This window comes from Heliconius melpomene, chromosome 19, assembly GCF_056956725.1.
Source record: "Heliconius melpomene rosina isolate 202511_hmr_F chromosome 19, ASM5695672v1, whole genome shotgun sequence".
NCBI lineage: Eukaryota > Metazoa > Arthropoda > Insecta > Lepidoptera > Nymphalidae > Heliconius > Heliconius melpomene.
The window spans coordinates 15,407,447-15,431,994 of record NC_140407.1 but is presented as its reverse complement, the minus strand read 5'-3'; the positions used below and the strand labels follow the sequence as shown (position 1 = coordinate 15,431,994).

The following is a 24,548-nucleotide window of genomic DNA, read 5'->3' as shown; positions in this document are numbered from 1 at the left end:
CTCAGAACTAGAACCTGACTGAGCACTAGCTAGTTGCCTATTCGTATCTTATTTAGGGGAGTTACTAGGTTTTACAAATGTCATGTTCTAAGTGTACGAGATAGCTGTCACAGGTTCAGTGGGTTACATCCAAAATGATAGGGCTTTTGAATATTAAAAACAAATTATATTTATATAAGAAAGCATGATTTCTTATTTAATATAAAATTAATGGAGGCTGCTTCTATTTAATACATTGAGCCTTATAATCTCTAAAACTTTCTATTTCATTATTAAAACAAAAAAATACTAAAAATAACGTACTCGTGTGTAAATATGACAAAGTGAATTGAATATTAAAATCCAACTTATTTAATTACTAAAATATAATTTCTAAAAACCATTTTGAGTTGAAAAACAACGCGGGTGGTACTGACAAGAGCAGCTCCATCAATTCAGTCAGAAAGTACCTGATGAAATAAAGTTGAAAATTAACCTTTCATTGTCTTAAATACAAAAGAACTTGCCAGCCTTTTGTTCCTTTGCTAGGGTTCTTAGTGGACTAGTGTCACATAAAATTTCAAGTAGAAAATCTGAAAATTAATGCTGTTCCCGTGCATTGAATGTGTCTGAAATAAAGGGAACGTTTTTAATTCTTATTTCTATAAGGAAAATGTTAATCATAATTTTTTTATATGCTAAAAGCGGCGCTAAGTTCCGCGCCTCTATCTTTATGTTAATTTTATGATATTTCGTGACAATATTTTTAAAATTCTTATATCTACAGACTTACTATTCAATTTACGTGATGCAACGGCACCCAATTGTGGGTTCAATTCTAACTCGGAAAAATTTTTTTTTTTTTTTCCTGTGGTAACAAGTCATGGTGCGGAGTTGAATTTCGACACTCATCACGAGGGGAACGGAGTGTCTTAACACTAGGTCCCCACTTCTTACGCTATTCTTTTCATCGTTGTATGACTCAAATATGTTTTCGAGAATATTTCATAAATGATAACATTCTTAATAATAATTTATTCAATTTCTATTTCGCTAAAAGCTACTATGAAATCGTCCGAATCACGAAAAAAACACTTAAAGCTTAAGTTAGATATTTTCTAGAATAGAATATTTAGAATTTTTGTTATGAAAGGTAGGTACTTCTTTTATCTGTATAAAAAAGTAAATTTTATAAAACATTTCACATTTATTACCGTCTGACTAAAAGCTGTGTACAAATCGCAAATAACAAAATATTTATATACTAGCGGCCCGCCCGCGGCTTCGCCCGCTTGAACTACATGATTATTCATTTAATAAACAGAATTGACTGACAGTCAAATGTACTGATGTATTGTATGTATGTCAAATTGAGCTTACAAAGCTCAATTTGACATATACACATATAAACATAAAATTCTTCTTTTTAAATATATTTTTCATTGTAAAATTGAATTAAAATATGCAACGGAGCCAGAAATAGTTTATTATATTTTTTTTCAAGATTTTTTAGTAAGCGATCCGACTACCTACGTTACTGTAAAGAAACTCGATCTACTCGTAAACTCAGCACTTAAGTATTTAATTAACTGCTTTACTTTCTCTATGGTACAAAAAAAGAAATAACTACTATTACAGGTTGTGGAAACAAATCACAATGTCAGAATGAACCACTATATAAAATATTAAGCAGCTTCACGCTTTTTCCCGCATAATAGGGTAGGCAGAGGGAAACTAGTACTAAAACCCTCCGTTCTCAACTTTCCTCCAAATTTGTGATACATAGTGTGTCGAGTGGTGTCTTGTCATGTTACCCAAACGAGGACATAAAAAAAATTATCTGAGACAAAATGAGCTCACAATCTTCGCGTTTACAATCAACTAAATATATCGATCTCATAGAAAGGATACCAAATAAAAAATCCGTGGAACGTCCAAAATAACGTTCTAAATCGTTTCCTCGCTGGATATCATCCCCCATCCCCCATCCCCCAACCCGAAACAAGATATTTTAAGATACTTAAATACATCTAATTGAAAAGCTAATATTCCCGTATAACATTAATTATGCTCCAAGGGCCGTAAGCGATATCCTCGTTATTATTTAGGGAACAACTTTTACTTTGAACAGGTACGTATTAGCGTCTGTGAGAAGAATTCATCGTGATTTATTTGATATTATTTTTTATTATTTAAACCGTAATAAATTTTGTTTTGCGAATTCAAGTCGCGTTTCGAGACGTGGAAATAAAATTAGTGTCAGTTTATTATTTACTAGTTTTAAACTAAAAGTTTAAAATTAAAGGAATTAACTAAAAGTTTTACAACAGTTGACGTAATGTAGCACATATAGACCTCATATAGCTTAACTCTTAATAAATAGACTATCCAATACGAGTAGAATTTTTCAATTTTAACCAATAGTTCCTGAGGTTAGGTTCCCAACCAACTACCAAACAAACTCTACAACTTCATAATATCTTAGTAAAGAAAAGTGAAATAATTGACCAACGTCTTATTTGGCGCAAAGTAATTGTTTAACCTTTGCTATTAACTACCTGGTCATCAGGATAAGCAGAGGGATGCATGCATGATGAAACTTAAAACCACTCTTTATCTTTAAATCAGAACAAATTTTATACGCGAATTCTATAAATATAATTAATCTAAAAACAACATAACTATTTTTGAAAGTAAAAGCACATTAATTTGATTTGTAATGGAAAAAACATGGATTCCCGATATCCCGCCAGCTACGAAGATTGAATCTATAGACAATTTACCTGCTCAACTCCATAATTTCCGCTCAGACTGAAAAATCGAGGTTTAAGTGAACGGTGACGTGGATTTGTCAGATCTAGACAGCGGAAGCATCTGGATTGTTTCTTGAGTTACTGTAGAATTTACTTCATTCATTTTACTTGTATTGCGAGTTTTAATAATTGCGTTGTCTTCGGTAATTAGATGTAGAGTGGAGACATGATCTCCACTTTAGGCTGAAAGCAAAGTGTCTTGACTTTCTATTCCTAATTCTCTTTCTAATAAAGCACTTAATATTTTTTCTTGAAATTATAATAGAAATAAAAAAGCATATTCACGTTTTTTCCCGTATTGCAGGATAGGTAGAAGGAATCTAGTGTAAGGACATAACGTTCCCAACTTTCCGTCAAACTTTTCCGAAACGTTGAACATTCCTACAAACGGGAATTGAAATCGCAACCGAAAGCGAACGCGTTAACAGTTAGCCGCCCTGTGCCACGACGGCCTCTATTATAAATAGATTTCATAAAATAGTAAATAACCTAACCTTATCCAAGCCTTATAGCTATTTCGGAAAGTCACAAATTCGGCAATATTTCAAGCGGCGATAAAGCGAGCAAAGTTGGGTGTTTCATTGGAGTTGTTATCAGTTCCCACCCGGCTACACTAGAAACGTGAATGGCCTTTCGATCACTGTAGAAATAATTTTAAAGTTTTTTTTCCTAAGTTATATGAGGAAAGCTATTTTAAAGCTGGTACGATTTGGAAGTAGTAAATCCTTAAATTGATATGTTAAGGAATATTTATATTAAAAACATACGTTGACGCAACGGTTGTGGTTTCGATTCCTAGTCGGTGGAATGAAATATGTAATTTTTTCATTTCCTTGTTCTGTTGACTTTCACCCCTCAACACACAATGCGTCCAGAATCCGGGGGAAAGTGGCGAACGGAAGTGTCTTAATGGAGAATGATATGTCTTAACGCATCCCATTACCATTCTTCTTTTATATAAATTTTCATACTGCTCAAATAAATAAATCAGTTTTTTCTGTCCCTTCACGTTCACGTTGAAGATGTTAAAGTTTAAAGATAAAACGAAAATATTTTTTACAAATATTATTTTGAGTGAGAATCGAATTTACAACCACTGCCTTTAACTTACTATACACTATCTAACTGAACCACGAAACGATCATTCCATATATTCAATGTAAATATTACCCGTATAAAATAAAAAGGCTCCCCCGCGCCAACATTCTATAGATAGAGCAAGCACTATCAAAATAATATTATGTCTAAGTACCGAGAAGTTTGTATAAACTATCAGAGGTTTGTATAAACAAATATCACGACGTTGCCAGCTTAAATCTTCATTTCCTTTAGAGACGTGTTCCCGTAACTCTTAGGTGCCGAAGTGCATCCAACTAGGTATAAGTAGAACTAAATACAGTAAAATCAATGCTACCTCTACCTATATAAATTTACCTCTACTTACCTAGATATAGGTAGGTAACTAGAGGTAAAGATAGGTATATAGGTAGGTAGGTAGTTGGAAATTCAATAATGTTCCAGTATGCGAATCTCATCTTTCATCTAAACTTATCCACAAAAGTTCGCCTGAGTTCGTGCTCGCGAATGTGTAAACAAAATCTATGCTTTCGAGCGTGAGGGGATCCTTAATTTTGAATAAGACCACGATTTCGAGGGTTGGTATTCATTATGATGGATATGTGGGCAATGATGCCTTAAAATGACACTTTTGTTGATTGAAAGTATTTAAATTCTATTCCCGTAGTGCGACTGTAAACGCGACAGGTCCTGGGTTCGATTCCCACTCGAAGAAATTATATTTTTATTACTTTCATTTCCACTCCAGGAAATATTTATTATTGTCAGTTCCTCGTTCTGATAAAGTGACATAACGCGATGATGACTTTCGCCACACATCACGCTGTCTCCAGAATTCGGTTTAAAATGAGGAACGGAAATGTCTTCATGGGAACGGAGTGGCTTAACACTCGATTCCCGAGCACAACACGCTTTTTCACTTTTTCCTGCATAAGGGGCAAAGAGATGCTGGCATCAATTATTTCATTCTCCGCTTTCGGAATTTAACACCGCGCTTTATTTGACCAGGATAGGGAAATGAAGAAAAGTATGGGGTAGGCAGAAGTAACCTGGAAACCTAGTGTTAAGGCAGTCGGTTCCCATTAAGGCATTTTTATTCCCCACTTTCCGCCGAATTCAGGAGGCATTGCGTTTTGAGTGGCAGAACTCAACGGCGCACTTTGCCTTAAATAAAAGTATCAAATATTTCAATAATTTAAGGGTTAGTTGTGCCTTACCCATACACTAACATATACATATAAAACAAAATATTTAAACTGTAATTCTTTGGTTCTAACGTAGCCGAGCTTGCAATCAAAAATACATCAAGGCGTATCTTATTCAAATAACGAAAGTAAAATCCCTTAAACACAAAATCTATTACGCAAAAACCTCTCAAGGGAAGGTATGTCCTTAAAACACCCTTATGTTAGCTTAAAGGAGACAGTATACGAGTACGAGTGGGGAATCAAAAATATTATTTGCATTATTTTTTTAAAAATAATATGTAACATAGTGGCAGCAATTGGCTGAGAAATGGGATGGTTGCGGGTTAGATTTCTATTCGGGGGAATGATATTTGAATTCATTTTATTTCTTCGTTCTAATAATCAAAGTTGAGGGCAAATTTGAACAGTGCCTAACTCATCGTCACGCTTTGCCTCGTTCCCAGTACGAGAAAAGTATTAAATATATCATTCCCCGAGTGGAAATCGACCCCCATAACCGCTGGTTTACATTCCCGCTGTGCCACTAAACTACAAGGGGCTCTAATACAAAAATAAAAAGGCAAACAATACACAAAAATATATGAAATCAAACGATCTAAAGCCCCTGTAAGTTGGTCCTCACCCTCGTGTTGACTGAGCGTTTTGTTTCGATGACGTGTGTCCAAAGATACAAAAAGACAAAAACTCTTTGATGAATTATAACATAACATTGTAAATATTTGGCTGTTGTATACAATCTAATGGACCTATAACTCTTTAATGTAATAGCTCAAACGAAAATCATAGAAAATATTTGTAGTTTGTTTGTCGACGATTTTATTATAGGCTTTATTTTGTTCACGCTTAATCCCGCACACAGCAGAGTCAGCCGAAGGAACTCAATACCAAGAAACACTTCATTCACCAGTTTTTATAATGAGTGTAATTAATTCCCTCCAGTCGGAATCGATCCCACAACCGTCGTGTTAACAGTTAGACCCTGTGTCACTACGCCACCATGGCAAACTGTCACGCTTACAGTTCTAAATACAGTGAAACTTAAAAAAACAGCCAAGCAGTTCAATTTGTGGCTTAAGTAGTGCAATCGTGTTTTCAGTGTAAATAGTGATCGTAAACTAAGCTTCTAATTAGCATTTCATTTACAATCCTGTTGTTTTTCTAGGAAATTATTTCTTGATTAAAAAAGATACTTTTAAATTTCAATTATCCGTAAATCTATCTTTTTTATATATAAATTATAATGAATAGTATTCAATTGTATTGATTTATACTTTTTTTGATTCCCACTCGGAAGAATTATGCATTTTCATCCACGCATTTTTTTCAGACATATTAGACATTTAACTAAAATGAGAAACGGAGTGTCTTAAAGCTAGGTCTCTCTGCCTACCCTGCGAAATGCGGGAAGCCGAAAAAACATTTAAAAAATCACAAAGATTGGAATCTTATTAATTACAACAATTATTTGTATCTCCAACAATATTTCTAAAACAAATCATTTTGAAGATAAAATATGAAAACTTAATACAAATTGAGATTTAGAAAGACCTCGTCTATGCTGCTACTGGCATATTTTAAAAATATCCACGATATCTCCATACTAACCCTTCAAACATTATTGAATATCGTCGAACATCTTTACCAAATTATGCCCAAAAGACCACAGCATATACTCTTACCCATATTTACTATAAGATACTTTTTCTTCGTGCCGCTGTTCGTATTTGCGTATAGAATCGCTATTCCTCGAGTTACTAAACTCACATCAAAATGTAGATGAGAAAGAATTACATAGTCATGACATTTTTGTACGTGGCGCTTTGGAATACGTACGTACGCGTACTTTGTGATTACAGCTTGTTCCATTGAAAATTTTATGCTAAATGCCTTATATATGTATGACGGAAATTTAAGTTAATATCCAACACTTTGTTAGGTAATGTTAGTTTACGCTGGATTTTTGGGGCGTTTTTAAAGTGCTATTCTACATGACAGAAAAATATTTATTTATGATTTAGGTATAAAAGTTCAAATATAGCGGGATATGAACCCGCGCCTCTTGGAAACCGTCCAAGTGGTAAGTCCACTAAACGATACGTTCTCATCAAGCTGCACTTAAATTCTTATAAGCTTGTTACAATTATTTACCTAATTAAGTTGTTATTATCTCTATAGGTAATTGCTTAAAATTATTATTTTCCAGAGAATAACGATAATTATTTAATAGTTTTTACAGATTTAAAGTTTTCTATAAAGAGTACAGTTTAGCTAGGCTAGACCAAGCTTTTATTCATTCAGACAAATATTGACTAAAAGATGTTTGAACTAAATTAATTCATATCGCAACCAAAGACACCAAGTAATTTTCTTATAAATCAAAAACTAAATAAAATTCGTATCCGAAAAAAAACGAAGAACTCAATATTTTCCACAATATCACTAAAATTGGTTTCAGTAAAATTTATAATCGAACTATCATGATCCTTTGTTCCAAGTCGAAAACAATTCTAGCCCCCAGCGAGCATCAATGAGGACCGACGTCTTAGATAAAGACGCCATTAAGCAATAAACTATTTTATATCTGACGCTGATATTTGAAGTACGAACGGGTCGAGTCGAGTCGAGTGCCAAACTTTTAAAAATATAATGTTTCCGATACATAAAACGATCGCGCGTTATTTGCGTCGGCGACACCGAGGCACACCCGAAGTGGGTGTCGGTCGACAATAAAGGCCTTCATGGTGATAAAAAGAGATCTGCTCGGAGAAAACAGATCCTTGGAAGGGCGCCAAGCCGTGATGCTACCTGCAACATGCGTGCATTACGACAATATTTACGTGATATATAAAATTTTGTATGTACTTTACATTGTATATTAGTACCACATAATATCAGAGATGTCTATTCGAAAAAATGTATCTTGATTTTTGTAGGTAGGTACAGTTTTTATCTTAATCTATTGAATATAATGAAATAGTTAAAACAGAGAGTAAATAGAGAGAGAGAATAAATATTTTAAAAAAACCTATATAAATAAATAAAATAAGGAACTGTCTTCTCATTTTTTGTCTATTTGTTTGTTTGTTTTGTATACGCACATTTTCTGAACTACTGGACGGATTTGAATGCAACCTTTTTTTAAACTTATCGTAAAACTTAAGATAAGGCTATTAAAATTGATTCACCAACACTAATATGTTTTACGTCGTTACTTAATTATTGAGTTCTAAGCACAGAACAAAAATATAATTGATATTTTCATTTAAAACTTTTTAGATCCTAAATTTTATATACCACACGACCTACCAAAGCAATAAAGCTACATACGAGTACGTTAGCCGTATTTTACGTATACAGCTTTTATAAACATTTCCACGTAATAAAAAACAGACGCGCGCATAAAAGTATTTCGGAAAGAGCCTTTCCTGTCACAACTATTATGAATAGCTTAAATAACAGCATTGAGTATTATTTTGATACAATTTAGAAAGAACATAATAAAATTTTTCAATATTAAAATGTGGCTGCCATATTAGCTGTTGCTGGGAATTTTTTACTGTTAATTTTTTAAACAAATTTTAGACCAATTATTAGCTTAGCTTAGTCGCTTAATTTTGAGTCTGTTGTTTGTTAACGTGATGCAGTAGAAAAAAGTGTAAAAAGATGGCTCATTTGGCTAATTTTTTCTTTAAAAAAAATATAGATTCTACAATCTACTTTATAAGTCTCTCTTTATAAAAATAGAGAACGGATTAATGGAGAAAACAGAGAGTCAGTGAGTCATTATAATCTGACGGGTACATTTGGTGGCACTAGGAGATTATCGAATCATAAATCATGCAGTAAAACGTATTTACTTATCTTTCTTATACATCCCTCACTTAGGGAATAGGTCTATTAAATTATTCAAGCCATATTTCCTTGAATCAGATTTACGTTTAACCTGAAAAAAGTTTACCATTTTTGGAATAGTATTAAAACTTTTCCATAGATTGTAAAGAGGTCAAATCAAGATTTCTAAGCAAATCTAAGCACATTTTATCGTAGGCAGGTTAGGCAAACCTAGTTTCAAACCGTTTCTTACTCGTCTTTGCGTTTGCTGAGCTGCTGAGGTCCAGGTCACTCCATTTCTAAGGTCAACAGGTCACGGTTTCGATTCCCACTTGATGAAATGAAATATTTAATTTTCATTTCCTCGATCTGGTAACTACAAGCGGCGTTGAATTTCGCCACTCAACACGCAATGTCTCCAGAATTCGGCGAAAAAAAAACGTTTTTTGTCTTTATAACCCAAAAAAAATATCTTCATCTATCGAAATATTCCCCAATCTTAAAATGTACAATAAGAAAAGCAAATTTACCCTACCCTAATAACACGCATACTAACACAGATAGCAGAAACAAACGTCCTACCTGCATCTGAGCGTACAGCGTACAACACAGCGTACATACCGTAAATACTTGGAAAGTTGACACGCTCCCATTGTACCGGCGCCGGAGAGACGGGAGACGATTGTCAATCGTTTAATGGCTTCCGTCATCATTGGATGTGAACTGCGAACTTTCTATAGGTAACAACTGCAAACTTGGACTATTTCATTTTATGAAGAACGGAATTAGGAATGTTTCATACCGTCTTATTATATTTGCTTATTAGAAAAGTATGGGTGATTGTGAAAAGTTGGATAGGTATGTCCAAAGAACAAAGAGTCGTCGTTGTAATATTTATTTGGATAGAAAATAGGGATTATTATTATAATCCCTTTTATTATAATTTGATTGTCCAAATATTTTTATATTTAAAAATATTTGGACAATCCACGTACGTCTGTCTGTTGGTAAATTATGACAAGATGTACAGATATTCTCCGCTTTCTTTCCGAATTCGAAATATTATAAGTGGAGTGGCAGAGTTCAACATCGCACTTTGTTTACTGGAGCAGAAATTAACAATAATTAACTCTCTACTCAAGTGTGTCTTCTCAAGAGGAAAACAAACCATGACGTTTTCATTCAGGCGCTGAATAAACATTACGTTAAAAATTATCACAAATACTATCAGTTAAGCATTGCTTTATAAACGTAAAGTAATATTATAACAAAAATTCATAACTTTTTTTCCCCTTTCATACAGGGACAAAGGCAGGTGTTAAAATAATCCGTTAAACGGAAAGTCAACGTGTTTGTCTATCATAGCGAGGAATAAATAAATATAACAGTCTCCCGAGTGGGAATCGAACCCACTGCCATAGAGTTCATAATTAGACGCTTTCTTACTACGTCACAGTGACCTCAATTTAATCAATACATCTAGAACGCAAAAACCCTCATTATTTAAATATAATGAATTGTAAAATAAAAAATATATTTTAGGTAATTTCCCACTAGGAAAAAATGGTCCTGTAATTTTTTTAACAAAACTAAATCAAGCGTGTCCGAGGAGTCGTAACGAATGAAACCAATCAGGCATAATTCCTTTGAAGATTCCCCAGAAAAGATAAAAGTCCACAATCTCTTTGGTAGGTACACTTTTTTATTCACCGCAAGATTGTACTGAGGCTGATTCAATAAGATGTCGTTCAACTTGGATTTTGAAAAGCTTATATCTACCTATAGGAAATTTTGAGTTTTGCTGAAAGTACACTACGATAGTATAAATATAGACATTGTTTTAAGCTACACGCTACATTATGTGCGCATATAGTAGGGCAAGCAGAGGGAACCAAGCCTTAAGACACTCCGTACTCCACGTATCGCACATTTTTCAAAATATTGTACGTAGTGGAGGTGGAACTCATCATCGCACTTTGTCTAATTACTAATTAGGGTACTCCTAAGAGAAGGAAAAGAACTCATGCTCCTGAGTAGGAATCGAACCCACAAGATTCCAGACCCACAGATTACATTTAGATAATGTACCACAACAAGAGCCTAAAACGACTTTTTTTCTTACTTATTATAACCTCCATATCAACCAGTTCTATATTAAGGCAGTGAACTGAAAATATATATTTTTAAGCCTTCATAAAATACACATTGCCACCTGAACACAAAGATTTTTCCGGAGCTTTTTCTGTCATGTTTTATTACGAAACGTATCACAAACGCAAATACAATGAGAGGCGACGTAAAATATTTGTGAACGTACATTGCTTAAGATTTGCGGATTAAGATGGGGGATAAAAGAAATATATTTTTTTCATCTGAACTCTTGGGTGAGACCGCTGTGGTGGAGCGACATAGCTGCTGGTTGTAAGATCGATTCCCATTTGAGGAATTAAATTATTTCATTAACTCGGTTTGGTTACAAAACGAATAAGTTGGATATATGTAGGACCGTAGGTTCCCCTCAGGGAAAAGACAATACACGGGGTTAAGTTTCTCCACTCATCACACAAGGTCACGTAAGCGGGTGGAAAGTCGAGAACGTTATGTATTGACATTAAGTTCTCTCTATCCACTTTTGTTTACATACGGAATACAGAGTGAAGCTGTAATAAATTTATGAGTGAAGTCACCAGAAATTGTGTTAACAAAAATCCTCCTCGTCCTAATTTAAAAATTTCCAATGTAGCCGACATGTCCAATATATTTGAAAGATCACTGGTAATTTTGTTTGTTAAATCCAGCTTTGGGTACTATAATCCTATCTTCATAACCGTAGATCCATCACTCGTCATTAAGCGGACACGAGGCTCTCCCGCTCCCGCCTAATATCCCTTCCCTGTACAGTGCGGTCGACGAGTCGTGGCCGTCCTGAAGTTAGATATTCTGAACTTTTACGGATTTTTCTCTCGGTAAAAAAATAAACAAAGTGAGAAAAATCCTAAAATCAAATCTGCGCAGCCATCTACAGCCTCAAGCGGCCACAACTCGTCGACCGTACTGTAGATACCTGAGGGAAGCAAGATTGATAAGGCCCCCGCCACACTGCGCCCTGACAGCTTGTTATTGAAAAATTGAGCGATAATCCCGATGCGATGTTGTTTAAGATTTTTGTTTTTTACATCTCCCGAATTTTTCGCCGACGCTTTTAGCGGATGGGCATTCACTAGATTTGGCCTCGATGGGGTTTTGTCGGTCTATTGTTTTTAGGATCATAGAGCACGGATGTGCGTTGCTATACATATATGTATATATATGAATGTAGATATGTTTTAGTTTTAACAAGGCCTCTGGGAAACTGAAATATGGTCAATACATAAAAATATTCCGCAGTGGACGAAGAGGAGCTGATGATGATAATGACAGAAATTTAAACTTAGCTTCCTTGACACTGTCCAATAGGCGTGGGTTAATTTTTAAACGTTTTGTAAAATATTTTTCTATTCTAAGTGTAAAATAACACAATGTATGGAAAATTTTATAATTGCTTTCGATATGATCGAACATAATTATTTTTCTTCTATTTGTTATGTACATTTGAGATAAAAGAGATAAATAAATGCTTGTGGGAAAGTACTTCTAAGTTCAGTAAGTTCAGGTGCTAATAACAAAATAATACTTTGTCATTATAGTCTTTAGCTATCTAAAGGGAACTGAAACAAACGGATGTTTTGTTTGAATAAATGTTACAAATATACGTAAAGTAATATATTCTTACCGAATTACTAACAATTACTTTATATTAAAGGAACTAAAACATACAGCTTAGGTTTACATAAATCTATACTATCTATCTATAGTATACTCTTACATATTATACGTAGTCCTACATATGATCTCACATTGTCACGTTTACAGTAGCACTCTTGTGTTCCTACGCCATCACTGGCATTAGGCGTAGAAATTTAACATAAGGTACTATAATATTTTCTGTAGGTAACGTAACATACCTGTAGTTATATCTAAGCAATCAAACCCACAATATAAACAGAAACTAATCAAAAACTATCAATGTATATGAGGCCCTTAAACGTACCGTTTAATCGGAGAACCCTCTATTGTTCCGCAACGAGGTTACTCCATCCTTTACGCGTAAGAGTCCCTTTTGTTAAATATTCAGATGTATGCAAATTACATTAATATGACGTGACATTTTGAACAAGGCGACACGATGGTGAGACAGTTTCGTAACGGATTATTTTACTAAAGTTCCTACATTTAATTTTGTGATCCTGCCTTTGGAATTGATTATGTGTTGCCATTGTAAATTAAATTAGTTCTGATTTTTTTTTTCGTTTTTAAATAGATTTTAATGTAATTATTGAGGTTTATTTAATAATGTACAGCGGAAAAAGCATATTAGATCTGTTTACAGCTTTTTTTTGATAAATTCTATAATTAAATAAAATATAAAACTCTTTCGTTACTGAGTGACTGACAGACTACGCACAAATAAAACTAATGGACATACAGAAAAGAAAAGTAATTTTTTTTAATTCCAGGCAAACTAAGCAAAGACAAGTTAAATGTAAATATAAATACAAAAATATGACATTCACATTCAGATAATTAATTGTACTCATAAATAACATTTTGTTTCCAGGTTGCGCCTTTGTCAAGTTCAGTTCACACCAAGAAGCGCAGGCGGCCATCACAAGTCTGCACGGCAGTCAAACTATGCCCGTAAGTTTACATTATAATATCTATATATATAATACTCTCCGCACAGCCGTCTAACCTACTCTCTACAGCAACCATTTCTAGGGTAGCAGGTCTCGTAGAGAGGATTTACCGAAATTTCTATAGAAATAAAAAACATACGACAAAAACCCGGAGTTGCATTTTATAGTCCACACAAATGAATTAGCAACATACGAATCATTTTATTATATGAGAATTGTAATTAATATTGATAGAATAAATATCATTTTGCTAATTTAGAAAAAGGTATTAGTTCATAATATATTACCGTATATTTAGTTTCTATAATAAAAAAGGATTTTAGTACTTACTCAACTTTCACGTATCTTATACCACTGTTACTTTATACATATAAAGATTATTCATTGCAACTCATTATTCATGTTTCCAAACTGATCCGAAATTAAAAAAAAAATCCTTTAAATTGTTTTGAATTTATAATCATCTGTACTATTTATACTTTTATACAATCATAATAAAGCTGAAAAATTAGCTTAGCAACTTTTGGTTTGCATTGGAAAATTCTTATAGTGTTGGATACTCCAGTTATCGAGGAAGGAATATAGAAATCTATTCAATACACGTTGATTGTTCTGATATAACCCACCATGCCACTTCTATTTGACCACGTGGCCGAAGCCGCAAGTGAAAGTGCCTTCTCTCTCCTTTATTTGGGATCAGTCAAAAATAATTTCACCGTTTCACTAAACATTTACACCAGCATTACACACATCGCGACGAAGTATGAAACAAAACAACAAATCACTGAACTTAACCACAGTTAAAGTAGGGTTTACACGGCGCTCGGAACATTCAAACTTGTTTGTATCTTGCTATATACCGCATACGTCACGTTAATAGCGAGTTTTAGTTAACTGACGACAAATGCTCCTAATGGAGCCACGTAATGGTTAGACAGATTTGCGATTCAAATATGTGGGAACGCTATTTGTTACTTTGCTTGTATTAAATTATCGAAGATGTGGTGGGATGTAGTCGAACTATGGTCGTGATGGTTCAATTCTCACTCGGGAAATCGATTTATTATTATATCTTTTCATTATTTTCGTTTTCCATTGTACTACTCAGCTCAAAAGCTTTGAATTTGTAGAAAACCCTTTGGTTCTCCATGTCTACCATGTTATATAAGCTTCCTGAAGCTAAAACTTCCGATTATTGTGTTAAGTTTTTATGAAATTGCAAAAGATATTGAAAATATATGTCAATGGTTTTCGATGTGATTTTACAATATAGTATATGCATCTTAGGTGAAGACAGCAGCATAAAAAGCAGCGACTTACAAGTAATATCATATTACTTGTAATCAGTCCCTGATCCACTTTTTGCTTATTTAAACACAATATTAGGTTATACCTTATTTTTCTTTTACTTTAGCCACTGATAGACTGAAAAATATGGGCGAAAATCAAAAAGAAACACTATGATTTTACAAGATAACCTGTTCACCAAGTAAATAAATATCTTATATATTTGTAATTATAGAGAGATGATATAGGAAAACAATACAAAAAGTTATTTACAGTTTTCATAAATGAATACAGACTCTCTACATGTATGCATGTACGAGTATACGAGTATTATAGAAGTAACTATGTCATGCCATTGTTACTCTCGGTGCGGACAAGGTTTGGGGAGAGTAAGCAAAAAGTACTAAAATTGACTGTCCGGGGCAGCCGCTTAAGTTTTAATTAGCGGTTGTGTCCATGTACTGTACTGCATGTACTGAATGTTGACTACTGTTAGCGAATTTTGGACTTTTCCCGAAATTTCTGCTGTTTCCGCCGCAATTTTATTATTTTTTTCGGAATTTTTAGTATGTTTTCCTATTGCTGTGAAGTTAATAAACATTGTATCTTTATTCATTTACAAATAAATCGGCTTTTAATAATTAGAAATAAAATTACAGTGTTGAGCGCTGTTCGGATGTGAATTCTATACTTTAAATAAAAAAATAATAAAAAAAACCTTTTAAAAATAAACTATCCATATTGTACAAAAAATTGTAATCCGCCATTTTATTGTGGCGGCCATTTTAGATTAACAACAATATAAATAATAAATTATATAATTATATAATCATTATAATATCGTACTATATTAATTAAATGTATATACGATCAGATAGAAACTAATAAGCAGAGCAGGCATTTACTAATAGTTATAAATCAATAACCTATTAACGAAGTTAATCCTACATCCCATAATATTCTACTCGCTTCATATTATTCTCTTTTTCCTCGTCGAAGGAAACTCGGTATTAATTCCGCAAAGGCTACGTTACTCCGCCGCATATAATCGAAAGAAGCCACTTTGCTTGGCAAGATTATTATGGCATTGGTTGTGAAATATTCTTCCTTTGTTCTTTTAAATCTTGTCAGTATGACATGTACAAGTATAGGTACTCATGCATTGTATATTTGCTTAAGAGACGAACTTATTGCTTGTTTGTAATGGGAAAAGGGGAAATTTCAATTTTGTTACATTCACATTGTAAAAGAATAATTTATTATATCATTAATCCACCAGTTCCACTCAACACGCAATGTCTCAAAAATCAGCGGAAAGTGGAGAACGGAGTGTCTTAAAACAAGGTTCAAACTGCCTACCCTGCTACGACTATATGCGGGATACAATGCGAAACCGACTTTATAACTCCACTATTAGGCATTAACCTGCAAAACGTAACAGTTACGTGGGCCTACAAGAAGAAGGAATAATAACATAAAATCTAATAAATCTATTCTTCGTAATGAAAGGAAATACGAACCTATATAAACATACATATATATTCTTTAATAATATAATTGAATTACATTTAATAGTCTCATCGGCCCAAGTCCCAGCATTGATCAAATATTAATGAACAATACTCGTATATTCGTCCTTCAATTGGAGAATCAATATTTTGGCAAAATAGGAGCTTACCGAGAGGAGGGCAGACAAAAACGTCATTAAGCGAAGTACCAAATCCGAAGGGCGGCGCTTTGTGTCGACACCGTTAAAGGAATTATCGGGTCCGAATTCTGTTCCCGTTACCTTGCAGCTTAGCTGATAAAATTTGCTATAGTTACAGTATTAATGCTAGGCTCTTTCTGTTCGTGTGTAGGTAGTTTCTACTTTTGGCACACTAATGATTTTCTTTCTTTTTTTATGTTAGATAATTTTATTTAATTATCTATCGGTTATGGTTAGTAAATTAACTCTATACAACTCTGCTACAAGTGATAGATACATGAAGATTAAATAAAGTGCCTGTGACACACGGACAGATAGACATGATGAATCTTAGAAGGGGATCCGTCATATGTCATTCTGGCATTAACAGTTATTTTTTTATTTTAGCACAATATTTTTTAAGAGGGCTATGTATATAAATAAGTAGTCGTCCCAGAGGGAAGAAATGAGAATATTAAATGTTTCATTCTCCGGATGGGAATCAAATCCACAACCTTCGTGTTTACAGTCACCTGCCCTACCCTGCGCCACGGTGGCCTCATATACATATATATAAGCATCATTAGTTATTTTAAATATATGTACATACATTGTATAATTTCAAATATACATTTAACTATAATGAACAAAACAGTTAGTATCATTAAAGTCTTAGCCGTAATTAGTTTTATTCAAATTTTATACAAAACATTAAAATACTAAGCAGATATCTAAATGCTGACCGCGAGGAATCTGGAGAACCTCACCGCTCCTCGGTACCCACTTTAAAAAACGATAGTGCCGTTCCACGAATCCACTGTTTTTATAATTGGACTCTCGAAGGCCTTTTGCGTTATTAAGAGAAAATTTTCTAGTGCCCGGGGACCAGCTCCGGGGGCTGTTTTAACAATCTACCGGGACGTATATCAGCGCTTGTTGGGCTTATATTTTATGGAAACTATAAAGTTATTTCGTTTAATAACATGCCTCCGTGAGGGTCCTTTTTATGAGGTAACTAGATTAGACTCCTGTCTTTGCGGCGCTGCACGCTGGGACGTATGAATAAAACTGACCTTTTGCCGGTAATTACACTTTGCCTTTATGTGGCGTTTTTTGTTAGCTTCATATTTATTACTTCCTGCTGAAGTAATTCTATATCAAAAAGATCTGAGTTTTCAGTGAATTCTAGTACTTACTTTAATTCTTTATTAAATATTAACTTTTCTGCTAGGATTTTATATAATCATAAGAAAGATAATACTAATAAACAATATTAATAAGTTAGGAACGTTGACAGGTTGAGGTAGTTGTGTAACAAGAAGATAAAATAACAACAACATTTCGTGCTTCTGTTTATGACAGGTATACTAATTACGGCGCCGAGTCGTCTTCTTGGCGCATAGTTGGCTGGCCTCCAGGGTTCCGACCTTTGCCATTTATTACCAGATTGACAAACTCGTCCAACCCCTTAACCCAGACAAAGCCGTAAATTGTGATCGACCGCAATCAATTAATTTGCTTATAGCGAACACCACTGCCAAGCCTAGATTGATATACTCTGTGGAAGCGACTAAGCTTTATAATTTGTGGAGAGCTGGATTTAATCTATTTTATCAGAAAATACTATATGAAATCCTAAATAAAATTTTGGGTCTCGGTTAAATTTAAATCCTTTTCCTGATATTAAAAAGAAATCGTTGTTTCTAGAAAGAAATATATTGCAATATATGTAAATGATAAACATTATCTTGAAAACGGATATTGCAACTGTCAGAATAGACATATAAAGGCAAATACATTACGGTATATGGAACCCAATTTACCTGTCAATGTGAATAGAGTATTAACATTTTATATTCATTTAATCAGTTTCCGTTTCGTTTTAAATGTCATCAGTAATTAATCAAGATGGCCGTCAAAGAAAAAAAGAACGTAATTATAATGCTTTGAGAATTTCCGTTTTCATTAAAATGAAAGAGTGTTTTCAATTTTCATCTTTCAGCCGATACTAGGTCTAAATAAATTTAGTTAACTAAGACAATGTTAAAACGTCCGAAACGTCCAGAATAATTGGATTCCATTTTCTTTAAAACTCGAAAGCCAAAGTAATCCTTGCAAAACTTTCGTTTTTTACATAAATTGACAGCTATGAAAGGCGAGATGGATCTTAAGATTGGAAGAGATTTAAAGAGATATCGTTTTTTTTTCACTTATCAGGTAAATTCTACAGAGTCGACTTCATAAAGTTTATTCTATTCGAGTACCAGCAATTATCCGTGAATGCGATTTTGAATCGAAAGATAACTTCGCTCTTTTAATGCCACTTAAAGTTTCAAATAATATTATATACTTGAGGGGATTGGTAGTAACGCTTCGGTTTTAAAAGCCATATAATTTATAAGAATTTACCGTTGAGTTTAATGTTAAAACATAGAAAACATTTTAAACTAGTTAACATTTTAAATTTTAAAACATTACAATTGTCGAAATAACTGTAATAGTACTAACAATATAGCATCTCGAATATTTTCTGAACAATATAGGCATTAGCCAAAATATGAACTAAATTAATATTATAAAGTATACATATACATATAATTATATAGGTATTTTAATATAAATTTAGTGTGACTTTTCAGTAATTTGTAGCTCGCCTCACCGCCTAAGTTGTTCGCATAGTATACCTGATTATACAGTTGCCAAGGCACTGCTCGGGTATCACCTACAAGCCGCAGTATTTCATAACCGTAACGAGGGTAGATTAAATAGTTACCTCGAGCACCATACACGCTCGTAGCCCGTCCCGAGTCATCAAGGAGACGCTATAACCTCATATCAAATGATAAACGTATAACCTGCCAATTACAAAGTCGGTACGACCTCCAGCTGTTCCGTTTATTGAATAATAAACTATATTTTATATTATACTTGTAAATCTTATGGAATTTAACATTTTTTAATCAAAAGTACTAACCAGAATCGAAAACCAATAGAATATACGCTTCAAAATCTGTCCAACTATGTAAAAAATATTAAAAGGCGGCTACGTGCTGGAATGTGGATTGTGACATTTATTGAGTACCTACAAAAAAATGTTTTACAAAAATATCTTATATTTTACTCTTTTTTATAAAATAAGAGAGAATTACAATGAAAAAAATGTCGAATAGATCGTTAAAAGCTTGTCAAACGTACCCACAAAGTCTCTCACAATTTCCATCTTTCTGTTTGGAGCGTTAAAGGCACGGAGTACTATTTACGGAGCTTATGGACGAGGCGGGCGCGAAATTAAGAGATTTCCAGCATCAGTACAAACAGTGCGAAACGACCCTTATTAAAGCGGTCCCGGCTGGGCGTCATTCAAGTACGACGCGCACTGAGTATCAACAAAGACGTAAATAAACAGAGAAAAATATGGCAGAAATGAAATGTATACAGTCGCTAATTAGTCGCGAGCCTTTTCTATAATTTTTAAACTACTTCTGTATTCAAAGGAACATTTTTAGACAACTTTGCACAACTAATTTCAAACTTTCCCCTTTTACATGTTTAAAAGGTCCGACAAAAAAAAATTTCACAGTCTTGTCTTAATATCGCCGCTGCTCATCTATAAAGTAAATAAATCTCGTAAATACTTAATTTTTTTTAATGACTTTGTAAATTAAAAATATGTAAAACAAACAAAAATATTCCCACAGTGCGGGTAGTCGCGAAGAGGTCCCACTTCGGGCGCCAGTTTAAAATGAAGACGCAGTGATAAGGTTGTATATTTGTTTAGGAATCAGAGTACGTGCTGTAATCACGTTATAAAGTGTGAGGGGCTTGTGTGCGTAGTTTATGAGCTCATCTGTTTGCACGTACCAGCTAAGTGGATGATTCTGCGTGTGTACGAAAATTTATATCTTATATAATAAGGTTTTATATTTTATATTACGTACTATATTTGAAGTAACAAATTTTATGATTACGACTTTTTTAGCTTCACGCTATATCCCGCACATATCAGAGGGAACCTGAAAGCCTAGTGCTAAGACACTCCCATTTTCCGCCAAATTAGATCAAAAATTTAAAATTTTATTGTGAATATGATACTTGTATGATGAACAAAGGTACTTTAAATAACCATACCAATGTCCTAATCAATCTAGGCAATATTTTTTTAATTTCAAATACAACTTAGCACATAATTTACTCCTAATACATAAAATATTGAACTGGCGTTAATTTGTGAACTTATCCGTACCCAAAATGTCCTAAAGACCCCCTGATAGCATGTCAATAAAAGTTCATCCCGCCGAATCCGGGGGATGTGTCTGGAGGCCCCCCTTAAAGAAATTGACCTAAATTGGACCCATTCAAAACTTACAAGATCAACATGGAACCTACCGTCTGCTCGCTCAAAGCGATTCTTACTGGATATTGATATTGGAGAATGAACTCCTAAATAAAGTATTGTCAGATTTAGAAGTTGCTTCCGGTGCTGATATTATTGGGACGATTAAATTTGCTTAATTTTTGCTTATATACGTTATATATATTTTTTGTATGTGAATAGAAAATATTTACAATACAAAAATTATAAAATTCTAAATGTTGTAGAATTTTATATTTAATGAAAACCCCTTAAAAAGAACATAACATAATAAATAAATATACAAATCTAAAATGATAAACAATAAAGTTTACCAATCCTGAGCTCTAGCTCTATAAAAACAAACATTTTGAAATTAATTAAAACGTAAACGAATAGAATAATGGCGGGGGATGGCACAAACGGTGCACATATAAAAGGAGTTAAACAAAGCATTTAAAAAATATTTATTATTTTGATCTAACAATTCAGGCCGTCGTAGCACAGTGTGTGACTGAAAGCTTGGTGGTTGTAGGTTCAATTCTCACTCAAGGGATTTATTGAATATTCATTTTCTCGCTCTGCTAACTAGAAAAATCCTGGCATCAATCCAGCACTCAATACGCTGTTTCGAAAATTCAGCATAAAAGGAAGAACAGAGTGTCTTAACATCAGGTTCCCTCTGCCTGCTATATGTGAGATAGAGCGTGAACCTAAAAAAAACAAATAGAATAATGGTGGAGATGGGCAATACACGGAGTTAAACAAAGCATTTAAAAATAATTTATTATTTTGATCTAACAATTGCGTTAAGTTGCACTCACGTACGTGCGCTCGCTGGCGTAGGGCGACACATGGCGGAGGCGTGGCGCGGCTATTATTATAAACATACGAGCACGAGTTAGCGACCTGTTCTAACATTTGTTTCACTTTAAAATTAAATGTGGTGTTAAACTAAATTGTAGCTTCTATTTTTCATTTTATATTGTTTTGTTTTCTTTCGTACTTTTGTGTTATTGTTTAGAAGAAATTGAAATAGTAGGTTAAAGGATTTTTTTTTAATAATCGACACTGAAAAGTGCCTCAGAGGTGTCAATTAGTATTTAACTTATAAATTCATAGTAATAATAATAAGAGCATGAATACATAGTCAGGAAGCCAGACACGGCGCAGGGCACAAGCATGCTACTATAAACACGACAGGCTGTAAGTTCGATTCCCACTCATAGAAATAAAATACGTTGAGTTCTGCCAAGCAACACACATTTCCTCCAGAATTCAGTGAAAAATGGGGAACGGAATCTTATTAGTAAAAGATTGTTCACCAACTAACACTAGATTCCTAAGTTCCCTCTGCCTACCCTGCTATGTGCGGGATAATTCGAGAAACGATAAAAAAGTTTAACTGGTACCTAAACACAAATGGACAATATGTATACCACTTCAAAACTAAAATATAACTTAATTCATTTATAAACAACCTGGTTCATAATTATTATCTAAGTTCATTGAACAAACACACTACCAATCACTATTCGAAAGATGGCAGAGCGCAGCCGTAGCCTACAATTTATACAATATAACGAATATTCACGCCATACATCCGTATGTCACGGGTCGTACCTCACCCCTTATTGAAAACATTTACATATCTATGTGGGCATCTCTTGCCGAGCGGATCGACTGATGCTGACAATCGATAAAGAAAAATAGGCGAAGCTAGCTGTTCTGTAAGTCGAATATTCTTATGCTATGGTATTTGAATATTGGGCTAAGGAATATTTTTTAAGGAAGCAGTTTCACGCTTTTTCCCGTTTTCCGAGACATTGTCATTTCTCCTCTGAATAAGTATCTACCAATCCCACAATCATGACGCTTACAGTCAGAGGCTGTTCCACAGCGCCACGACGTTTTTAATGATAAATACTAAAAAATCTAATTACCGTATAAAATTACAATACAATATAATAGATTTTTAATTATTTTCTAAATGTGTCAACAAGCAAGTCACAAGATAAAACAAAAACGCTCAGCGTCACCTTTGATCTATGAAGTTTTAAAAGTAAATTTTCCTGCTTATTTTCAATTTTCTTCCACCGTTGGTCGTAACTGTTGCAAGGACGTACCTTACATCCAAATCAAATTATATTCTCAATATCGAAGATAAGGAAATCTATAATTTGATATAAAAGTAAGAAAGCGTCGTAGCGCAGTAGCATTATTCGGAGTTAATTATTTTATATTTTCATTTCCTCGCTCTGATAACAAGGCAAAGCGCGGCGTTGAATTCCGCCATTCAACATTAAAACCTCTAGGATTCGGCGAAATGTGAAGAACAGAGTTCCTTAACACTATCTACCTTCTGCCTATCTCTCTAAACGCGGGATACAGCGTGAAGAAATCCTGTCAAAATATAAAACGGGACCAAGCAGCCAAGCCGACTAAATGTTCTCCAGTAATCGGGATGAAATTTATTAACATAAAATAACAAAGGGTAATTAGCCCCCGGTTTCGTTGAATGGCGGGTCTGCTCGTCGCTCCTCGCATAAAATTATCTCTCTACTTCGCATAAATCAACTCCCCTTGCAGCGTGCAGGTGATAATTAGGCAAGTAAACACGTGGATGCATAAATTTGGAGAAAAAAATGGTTGGAAATTTTGATTAGGGACGAAATAGGCGTAAGAAGTTTTTGCTTTTGGGGTTTTTTAGATCCGGTAAGATAAATTTTCGAAGTGAACGTAAAAATTACTGAAACATTGTAAAAATAACTCATATTTTATATTATTTACAGTTTTTTTTAGTTTCCTATATTTATGTGCAAGGCATAGCAACAAATTTCCGTTAAGACACTCCTACTCCATTCCCTACTTTCAGCCGTAATCGGACGTGATGCATTGCCTGAAAATATTACAATAAAAATAACTAAAATGGACGGTGACGAATATAAAAGGACGAAATGACTATATAAAATTTTTAACTCTCCCGAGTGGGAATCGAACCCACAATCGTCACGTCACAAGTCGCACACTTGCAAATACCTTATTAATATTAAACAGTGTATTATTTCGTTAATATATAGCTTTTAGAGTTTTCCAAAACTACATATTAAATAAAATTAGTTTTAACGGGTATGTACATGGTACGATGGCGTATAATTTCATTACAAAACGACTTTTTTGATCCTGACGTTTCGAACGGGCTATTGTAAAGTGAAGTGAGATAAAGTGTTCGAAACGTCTGGTTCAAAAATTCACTTTTAACCGAATTTTACACGATATATTCGTTAGAAGCAGTCGGAGTGCAGTAGCACTGTGTACACTTGAAACGTGATAGTGGTGGGTTCGATACCAACTCGGGGGAATGATTATATTTTAAATCTTTTTTCATTTCTCCGTTCGAGCAGGCGAAGCGTTAAGTTCAACCACTCAACACGAAATATATCTAAAATACGAGATACGAGTATGTGAGAAACATTCGTTTAAGACTAGGTTTCCTCTGACAACCTGGCTATGCGAGAACATTATGTTGTTTTTTAAATTTAATTAATACTTAAAAGTAATAAAAAACAATATAACTAA

At 33.9% G+C, this 24,548-nt stretch overlaps 1 protein-coding gene across 3 annotated transcripts in view; it reads left to right on the top strand.

Annotated features, from left to right (window-relative positions):
• Positions 1-24,548, top strand: part of bru3 (CUGBP Elav-like family member bruno 3) — a 516,795-nt gene that overhangs the window by 459,191 nt on the left and 33,056 nt on the right. For all 3 annotated transcript variants that reach the window (XM_085203136.1, XM_085203135.1, XM_085203137.1), the window contains one exon: positions 13,566-13,645. In XM_085203136.1, the coding sequence (XP_085059262.1) occupies positions 13,566-13,645 (80 nt within the window). The remainder of the gene's footprint in view (positions 1-13,565; positions 13,646-24,548) is intronic.